The 9,526-nt window shown below is 44.1% G+C and overlaps 1 protein-coding gene across 1 annotated transcript in view; it reads left to right on the top strand.

Annotated features, from left to right (window-relative positions):
- Positions 1-9,526, top strand: part of WDR59 (WD repeat domain 59) — a 152,038-nt gene that overhangs the window by 126,998 nt on the left and 15,514 nt on the right. The window contains exons 21-25 of the mRNA XM_011976799.1: positions 2,021-2,133; positions 3,514-3,664; positions 4,068-4,140; positions 5,437-5,563; positions 6,031-6,173. Coding sequence (XP_011832189.1) covers positions 2,021-2,133; positions 3,514-3,664; positions 4,068-4,140; positions 5,437-5,563; positions 6,031-6,173 — 607 coding nt within the window. The remainder of the gene's footprint in view (positions 1-2,020; positions 2,134-3,513; positions 3,665-4,067; positions 4,141-5,436; positions 5,564-6,030; positions 6,174-9,526) is intronic.

The following is a 9,526-nucleotide window of genomic DNA, read 5'->3' as shown; positions in this document are numbered from 1 at the left end:
GTGATTCTCCTGCCTCAGCCTCCCGAGTAGCTGGGATTATAGCTACTAAGACCAGCTAATTTTTGTATTTTTTAGTAGAGATGGGGTTTCATCATGTTGGCCAGGCTAGTCTTGAACTCCTGGCCTCAAGCGATCCTTCTGCCTTGGCCTCCCAAAGTGTTGGGATTACAGGCGTGAGCCACCACACCCAGCCTTTTTGTTCTTTATGCTTGTGTTGAAGATATGTTTACTATTTTGCAAAGAGTTGCAGAGGTAAATGCAAGAGTCACTGTTTCTGTTAAGGACATTTAGGAAATGTGTATTATCAGTGAGGAAATAACATGCTTAAATTTTTAGCCAGGGTAGTAAACATCTTATCTTATCCCAGAAGGTCATCAACTTCCTTTAGTACTGATTCACTAGGTCATTGATTATAGAGATGAATGTGAACTTCAGGTTTCTCCTTTTCGATAATACCTTCTATATATTTTTCAAGTATGTTAGTGCCACATGATTTAATTGATTTTGCATGCTTAATGCTTCTCTACCTGTTTCTCAGTGTCTTTGTTTGCCTATTCTTTCTCCTTAAGATTGCAAACTCCTTGATTCAAAGTCCATATCTTCTTTCTTTTGAGCATCTCAGAGTCTAGTATAATGTTTTCCAGTTAATAGGTATACAGTGATGTGCTGCTACTAAGAAAAGTTTTCCAGATAATAGTATTTGATTTTTTTTTTTTTTTCCCGAGACGGAGTCTCACTCTGTTGCCCAGGCTGGAGTGCAGTGGCGCAATCTTGGCTCACTGCAACCTCTGCCTCCTGGGTTCAAGCGATTTTTCTGCCTTAGCCTCACAAGTAACTGGGATTACAGGCACGTGCCGCCGCGCCCAGCTAATTTTGTATTTTTAGTAGAGACGGGGTTTCACCATATTGGCCAGGCTGGTCTCGAACTCCTGACCTCGTGATTTGCCCTCCTTGTCCTCCCAAAGTGCTGGGATTACAAGCGTGAGCCACGGGGTCCGCCGTATTTGATTTTTAAAGGTATTGTGGGGGTGGGAGCTTTGCTTATGACATGATGGGTTTAGCCTGTGCCTTGGACTTAAATAGACATTTAGTGGCTATTGGTTTCTGCTCGATGGCTCCAGGCCCCATGGGATTTCAAGTCGGGAGGTATTTCTCAGATTTGATGTCAACAAAAAGAAAGCCAAATCCATTTTGTCTTGGCCTATTTTTATTATTCTTACATTTTAGCTTCAGAGAGGATACTGAAACTTTTATAATGAAGGCAACAAAGTCTTTCATTATTCAGGTAAAGAAGGACAGATCTTAAATGTGTTATAGACTGCCTTTTTTTTTCCTCCCTGCCAACCCCACTTACTGATGAAGCAGCATTTTAAAAAGTCATGTGAGGTTAGGCATGGTGACTCACACCTGTAATCCCAGCACTTTTTGGGGCCGAGGTGGGCGTATCACTTGAGTCCAGGAGTTCCAGACCAGCCTGGCCAACATGGCAAAACCCCATCTCTACTAAAAATACAAAAATTAGCCAGGTGTGGTGGCGCATGCCTGTAATCCTAGATACTCGGGAGGCTGAGGCAGGAGGGTGGCTTGAACCCACGAGGCAGAGGTTGCAGTGAGCCGTGATCGTGCCACGGCACTCCAGCCTGGATGACAGAGCGAGACTCTGTCTCAAAAAAGTAAAATAAAATAAAAAGTCATGTGAGTTAGTGGTTAAGTAGATGACCCATTGAAATTATTACACTGTGTCATTTCTCTGAAGTTTGCTTAATGAAAAGTTTTTAAGCCTAGTGTTTCTCAAACTTTAGAGTGCACTTAACTCCCCGAAGGAGTTGGTGAAAATGTAAACGCTGATTGAGTAGGACTAACTGGGACCTAAACTTCTGCATTTCAATAAGGTTCCAGCTTTTGCTGCCCCCAGAGTAGCAAGGCATCGGGTTTTATATGGAAGACAGGTGGGGTTGCTTCACGGTTTCGGTTCTTGTCCTTGCCAGTTTGAGTTCGTATTTCTCTTTGATCTGTCCAGGTTTGGTCGCTGGCTACGGTAGCTACAGATCTTTGCCTTGGTCCGAAATCTGACCCAGATTTGGAAACACCCTGGGCTCGACATCCATTTGGGCGGCAGCTGCTGGAGTCCCTGTAGGTTTTGAGAGCTAAAAGTGAGAAAAATGAGTGATGTCCGTTTTTGGTCTGTGAACACTTGAAATGTCATCACCTAAGAGAAAGGTGCAGAGGCCCGAGGAATGAAAGGAAGGAGTAGGATCTTTCCTTTCAGTGCTGAAATAATTTCTGTGCAGAACAAACTTCTTACAGCAGACAGAACTATACAATACTTGTCACTTATAACAAGGATTTGAGACCCCTGAGACTCGTGTATCCTTTAGAGATTCATGCGTTAGTCCACAAATCACGTCAGTCTGAACACAGGAGTTTGAGCTCATGAGATGGTAAGTTTCTTCTTGAAAGCTCTAGGGTCTCATCTTTGAGAGTGGATTAGAGAACTGCGTGTTGGTGTTCATGTTTGCCAGAGACCACGACACTTTCACCCTGTTAGGCAATTTGAGAAAACATTGCCTTCGTGTTCAGTTTATTGCACTGACATGTGGCAAACTGGAATATACTATACAATATAATTTAACACCAAGTAAAACCATTTGAATCTCCATAACTTGGAGGCCCAGGGCCTGGGGAGAGAAACGCTCCTGCCTTCAGGTTGAGGTTTTATTTATGCATTAAGGCCGCCCCTGGGACACGTGTTCATGCTTCCGTTTCCTTGTCGCTAACGCAGGGATGATAAGGTTTGCTCTACCTACTTCGTGTAAGACTCAAATAAGATAGTGAGTGTGAAAACACAAATATTAGACATTGAGTGATAGGAAGACAGTAATATTATTCATTCTTAAAGGCAAAGCCCCTCTCATTCCTTACTCACATTCTAGCCTAATCTTCCTGAAAGGACAAAGGGGATATGAGTACCTAAAGAGTAGAAACACTCCTTGTTGTTCTTACCTAATAGCTCATCTTCATAACTGCACCTCCAAAGTTGATTGCCTGCTAGCATACTGTGGTGGTCCAGTGTCCTCTGGGCTCCTCCATGTAGCTTTAGGTTATATAAATGGCATGTATGGGAATCCCCCAAAAGCAGTGTGATTCTTCCTTGGAGCTGGGAGGACAGAGAGAGCATGTATTGGCTCGTTCAGATGTCAGGTTAGTCCACTTAATTCTTGGAGAAGCCAATTCATGTTTAAGCCCATGCCTGAGTGTTAGCCAGAGGCTTTGAGATGCAATCTGTAGATCATTTGTAATACATCGATGTCTTATATTCCAAAACAAGTTTAGGCAAACTCAAAGTAGGTCAAACCACTGGATCTGTAGAAAGCCCCCATTCCTGACGGTTTTTGAGGCCAAATCAAGAATCCTCCTGTCCCACCCCGTGACAATAACACGCCATGACTGTGATCGTGTTCCTCCTCAGTCCCTCCTCCTGACTTGTCTTCTTTCCTCTCACCTTTTCCTCAGGTTGGCTCACTATTGCCGGCTCCGGGATGTCCAGACACTGGCAATGCTCTGTAGCGTGTTCGAAGCCCAGTCTCGGCCTCAGGGGATACCAAACCCCTTTGGGCCTTTTCCCAACCGTTCTTCTAGTCTTGTGGTGTCCCATAGTCGATATGTAAGTTTGTCCTTTTCTGGTTTTGTCTGATTTTTTTTTTTTAGATGGAGTTTTACTCTGTTGTCCAGGCTGGAGTGCAGTGGCACGATCTCAGCTCACTGCAACCTCTGCCTCCTGGGTTCAAACAATTCTCGTGCCCCAGCCTCCTGAATAGCTGGGATTATAGGCATGCACCACCACTCCCGGTATATTTTTGTATTTTTAGTAGAGATGAGGTTTCACCATGTTGAGCAGGCTGGTCTCGAACCCCTGACCTCAGGTGATCTGCCTTCCTTGGCCTCCCAAAGTGCTAGGATTACAGGCATGAGCCACCGCGCTTGGCCTGCTGTTTTCTTAATGTGAACTGTCATGGGGAACAGTATTCTGATGCTAGTCCTGTTGGTTCTTCTCTTTCCATCTGTAGCCTAGCTTTACCTCTTCTGGTTCGTGCTCCAGTATGTCAGACCCAGGGCTCAGCACTGGCGGCTGGAACATAGGTTTGTATGGAAATGACTTAGCCCACGCTGGATTTTTAGTTCTCTGATAGCTGTGCATATGTAAGCTTTAGTTGATGCTTAGTCTCCATATTTTTTCTTGTTTCTTATTTCTCTTTACATTTAATGTGATAGGGATACTCTTGCTGGAGGCCTGGCTTTGCAGGTTGAACAGGCCACGTTCTGGGGGTCTTTGTGCCTTTTGCTGTGTTGCTTTTCATCTCATAACCTTGAGAAACTGACAGTGGGACTTCCCGCTGTTCACCCCCAAAATCCAACCCTTATCCTTTTTCCTTAACATGCCCTTTCCATGTTCATCTGCCGCCTACTCCTTCCCACAAACGCTTTCAGTGTAGACTAATACAGCTGGGTCTGACTCCAGCTGATCATAAAGCTATTTGCGGAGTGGGTGTATTTGTATTTCCTGGAATTTTTTTAAGAAACAATTTTTTAAATGATCTTAATTTTCCTGATTTCAAAAGTAGCTCATGCCCAGTGAAGAAAAGCAAACACGAAGTATTAGAGAAGAAAATTGTAATTATTGATTTCCCACCTAGGAATAGTGTCCATTAACGTTCTAGAACATTTCCATCCATTCTTTGTGTGCAGGAGTGTGGTCATTCCATATATGTGACTTTGTGTTCTATGTGTAATTAAATCATGAGCAAATATTGTTCAAAAAGTCTTTGTAAATAATGACTACATAACATTCCATTATATCTCTGTGCCATCATTTGCTTTATTTATTTATCTATTTTTTTAGTTTTTTGAGATGGAGTCTTGCTGTGTTGCCCAGGCTGGAGTGCAATGGCGTGATCTCGACTCACTGCACCCTCCACCTCCCAGGTTCAAGCAATTCTCCTGCCTCAGCCTCCTGAGTAGCTGGGATTACAGGCACGTGCTAGTATGCCCAGCTAATTTTTGTATTTTTTTTTTTTTAGTAGAGATGGGGTTTCACCATGTTCGTCAGGCTGGTCTCAAACGTCTGACTTCAGGTGATCTGCCCGCCTCGGCCTCCCAAAGTGCTGGGATTCCAGGCATGAGCCACCATGCCCAGCCCATCATTTGCTTTAGCATCATGTGTGTGTACTTAGCGATCAGGTTCTCTTAGTAATAAATACCTGGGCAAAAAGGTAAGGGTAGGAAAGACTTCTGTTTAGTTACATTTCTCAGAGTATTCAGCCTCACTTACTTTTCTTCTGGGAAATCCATTGGCCACACGCGGTCTTATGAGACTTTTCAGATATTTTCCATGCCTTCTCTGATTGCCATCTTCCCTTCACATTTGATTTTCTTCAGCGGGGAGAGAGGCAGAGCACTTGTCCTCCCCTTGGGGAGAATCCTCACCGGAAGAGCTCCGCTTTGGGAGTCTGACCTGCAGTGATCCCCGGGAGCGGGAACGCGACCAGCATGATAAAAATAAAAGGTAACCACCCTCCCAGGTGAGAGCTGCGATGCCAGGACTCCAGTTTCTCCACAATCACAACTCTTGCGCCTTTTTTTTTTTTTTTTGACACAGAGTCTTACTCTGTCTCCAGGTTGGAGTGCAGTGGCGGAATCTCAGCTCACTGCAACCTCTGCTTCCCAGGCTCAAGTGATTCTCCTGCCTCAGCCTCCTGAGTAGCTGGGATTACAGGCACATGCCACCACGCCCAGCTAATTTTTTGTATTTTTAGTAGAGACAGAGTTTCACCATGTTGGCCAGGCTGGTCTCAAACTCCTGACCTCAAGTGATCTGCCAGCCTCGGCCTCCAAAAGTGCGGGGAGTGACAGATGTGAGCCACCATGCCTGGCCAGGACTGTTGCTTTAAGAAGGGCATATTAAGTGCCATTTAGGATCAAGCTTATTTTTTCTTAAAGGAACTGACAGGAAATCTTTTTCACTTTCTCCAGGCTCCTGGACCCCGCCAACACTCAGCAATTTGATGACTTTAAGAAATGCTATGGGGAAATCCTCTACCGTTGGGGTCTGAGAGAGAAGCGAGCCGAAGTGTTGAAGTTTGTCTCCTGTCCTCCTGACCCTCACAAAGGGATCGGTGAGTATGCATTTCTCTCTCTTCCTATCAGTGTCTGAAAGATCCTGTAATTTAATTTGTCCACAGCATCAGACTTGGAATGAAGTTTCAGCTTCTCATTTCTAAGCAGAAATTTCTGAGGCATTTTCAGTCTATTCCAAGCTTCTGAAAAGCCCTTGCATTTCATAACAGGATGAAATCTTTTTTTTTTTTTTTGGGATGGAGTCTCACTCTTGTCGCCCAGGCTGGAGTGCAGTGGTGCGATCTCGGCTCATGGCAGCCTTTGCCTCCCGGGTTAAAACTTCTCCTCCCTCAGCCTCCCGCGTAGCTGGGATTACAGGTGCCTGCCATCATGCCCGGCTAAGTTTTTGTACTTTTAGTAGAGATGAGGTTTTGTACTTTTAGTAGAGATGAGGTTTCACCATGTTGGCCAGGCTGGTCTTGAACTCCTGACCTCAGGTGATATGCCTGCCTCGGCCTCCCAGATTGCTGGGATTACAGGTGTGAGCCATGGCGCCTGGTCCAGGATGAAATTTCTATTGCAACAGAGGTAGTTTATATACAGTACTCCAGCGTGGATCAGAGGGATGGATATTTCTTCATTTATTCCTCTATGTGTCCAACTCCTCTTAGGCACAGTGCCCACACATTCCTTCCCTGCATGGAGCTTACAACTGAGTTGGGGGGGATATTAAATAATTTCAAATAAATATTCACAAGCAAACAAAAACGATGTGGGGGCAGGGAGAACAGAGAGGGAGAATCTTAAGAGAGGAATTGAGGTGTGTTAGGAAGGCCTCCAAGGAGCTGCGATCTGAAGGTTTAAAGGAACCATGGAGCCATCAGTGCAGAGTGATGAAAATAACGTCCCACACTGAGGGTCAGGCCCCAGGGAAATGACTGTCATTGTGAACAAGCGAAGGAAGGTGGCGTGGTGTGGCTGGAGTACAGTGGGGAGAAGAACGGTATCAAAGTAGAGTGTAGAGTACTTAGGATTGTGTCAGGCAGGGGCTTGTAAGTTGCAGTAAAGAATTCGGATTCAGCCAGACATGATGGCTCACTCCTGTAATCCCAGCACTTTGGGAGGCCAAGTCCGGCAGATCACTTGAGGCCAGGGGTTTGAGACTAGCCTGGCCAACATGGTGAAACCCCGTCTCTATTACAAATACAAAATTAGCCAGGCATGGTGGCGCACACCAATAATCCCAGCTACCTGGGAGGCTGAGGCAGGAAAATCGCTTGAACCCAGGAGGCAGAGGTTGCAGTGAGCCCAGATCATGCCATCATTGCACTCCAGCCTGAGTGACAGAGTGAGACTCCATCTCAAAAAAAAAGAAAGCAAAAAACAACAACAAAAAAGAAACAGTTAAATGAATGGAAAGGATTTCATCTAGGGAGTGATGAGGTGGGCAGTGGCAGGGAATGCTGGGTTTTGTAATAAGATGCGTAGAATGATTTGACTCTCTTAAATTGTATAGGTATAGTTTCTTTTCCTTTCTTTTCTTTTCTTTTTTTTGTTTTTGAGACAGAGTGTCTCTCTGTTGCCCATTGCTGGAGTGGAGTCATGCGATCTTGGCTCACTGCAACCTCTGCCTCTCAAGTGCAAGCGATTCTTATGCCTCAGCCTCCCAAGTAGCTGGGACTACAGGCGCCTGCCACCATGCCACTTGTATTTTTAGTAGAGACACTAAAATACAATACAATTAATAGGAATTTTTAGTTGAGATAGTAAAATGCAATACAAATAACACTTGTATTTTTGGTAGAGACGGGGTTTCGCCATGTTGTCCAGGCTGGTCTTGAACTACTGGCCTCAAATGATGCGTCCGCCTCGGCCTCCTAGAGTGCTAGGAGTACAGATGTGAGACACCATACCTGGTAGTTTCTATTTGAAGAAACAAACTAGAGTAATATGTAGGTTTAGGTAGTGAATTTCAAGGATTATTTTAACAGAGATTATGTTGGTATGTGTACCTGAAGAAATGTAAAGACACAAAATGCTATGTGGGCAACATATTTTTTCAGAGCATCTAAATGTATGAAAGTATCTCAGGAAAAGATTAATGATGGCCTGGAGCAATTTGTCTTTTAAAAATCAGTTTTCAGGGAAACATATGAATCATGGAGATACAGAGCTGATGTATCAGCCCATCAGTCAGCTAAACCCTTATTGACATCTGCTTTTATAAAGTGTCATGCTGGATTCTGTGGGATGTACAAAGAAATAAAAAGTGTGGTTTGGCGGGTCAAGATGTCTGTAGTGCAGTCAGAGCGTCTGAAATACAAACTCAGGAAGACTTAATGGTAGTTAAGGATGAATAATGTATCCTAATTTCAATAAAAGCAATGTCACAAGGTTTATAAAGCAGGGCAGGATTGTAAAAGATGGACTCACAGACAAAAGCAGTAAAAGAAGTATTTTCTTTTCTTTCTTTCTTTTTTTTTTTTTTTGAGATGGAGTCTCGCTGTGTCGCCCAGGCTGGAGTGCAATGGAACAATCTCGGGTCACTGCAACCTCCACCTCCTTGATCAGCCCATATCCACAGACTTCAGCATAGCAAATCTGAGGGACAAAGTTAGTTTCATTGGGATTCAGTATTTACAGATGGGGCTCATGGTTTCATTCATTTTGTGGGGATACTGTTAGATAGAGTATTCCCTTAAAGAAAGTCTCAGGATATAAGATGATGTTTTTGTTTTTGTTTCTGATTGTGGTGTGTGATGTGCTTGGTCTTAATGGTGGCAGAGCAAAGCGATTGCTTTCCCAGCCTGTGCATGGGGAGAATTCCCTCCCTAGAGGCACAGAGCTGCTCACCTAAATTTTGTTCAGCAGTTTATTGGTTCAGTATATTAATTTAACATCTTGTTTCTTTGGCCAGTTTTATTTACTTTTGTGTAATAGGTGATGTTGATTAATACACAAGACTTTTTGTTGTGTGGTTGACAAACTGGAGCCATATGATCCTGCACCTTTGGAGTTCGCTTCCTCCTGGAAGTTTTGAAAAGTCTTGGAATCATGCTTTGATTGTTCTATGTGCTGGGAGTATTTTTATGGTCTTTGTTAGTTTGTCTGTTAGGACCCAAGAATGATTCATTTCATCCCTATCAAGTTTCACTGGCAAAACCTATCTTGTCGTCCTGTGCCTCTTACCTGTGATCCTCAGGGTAGTCAGTGTTTCCGGCCTGTCAGGAAATGACATCTGTACTTTGGGCAAGGCTGGGATTCCCTAAGCCAAAGAAGTTTCCTGGGAGGCCTTGTGGGCTTCGTGTCCACATATGAAGCAATCTCCTCCCCTTCATAATGACTTATCATACCTAATTTTATTTATTTATTTATTTGAGACAGAGTCTTGCTCTGTCGCCCAGGCTGGAGT

The sequence above is a fragment of the Mandrillus leucophaeus genome, unplaced genomic scaffold (genome assembly GCF_000951045.1).
Source record: "Mandrillus leucophaeus isolate KB7577 unplaced genomic scaffold, Mleu.le_1.0 Scaffold17, whole genome shotgun sequence".
NCBI classification, from domain to species: domain Eukaryota; kingdom Metazoa; phylum Chordata; class Mammalia; order Primates; family Cercopithecidae; genus Mandrillus; species Mandrillus leucophaeus.
This window is presented reverse-complemented; position numbering and strand designations above follow the sequence as displayed.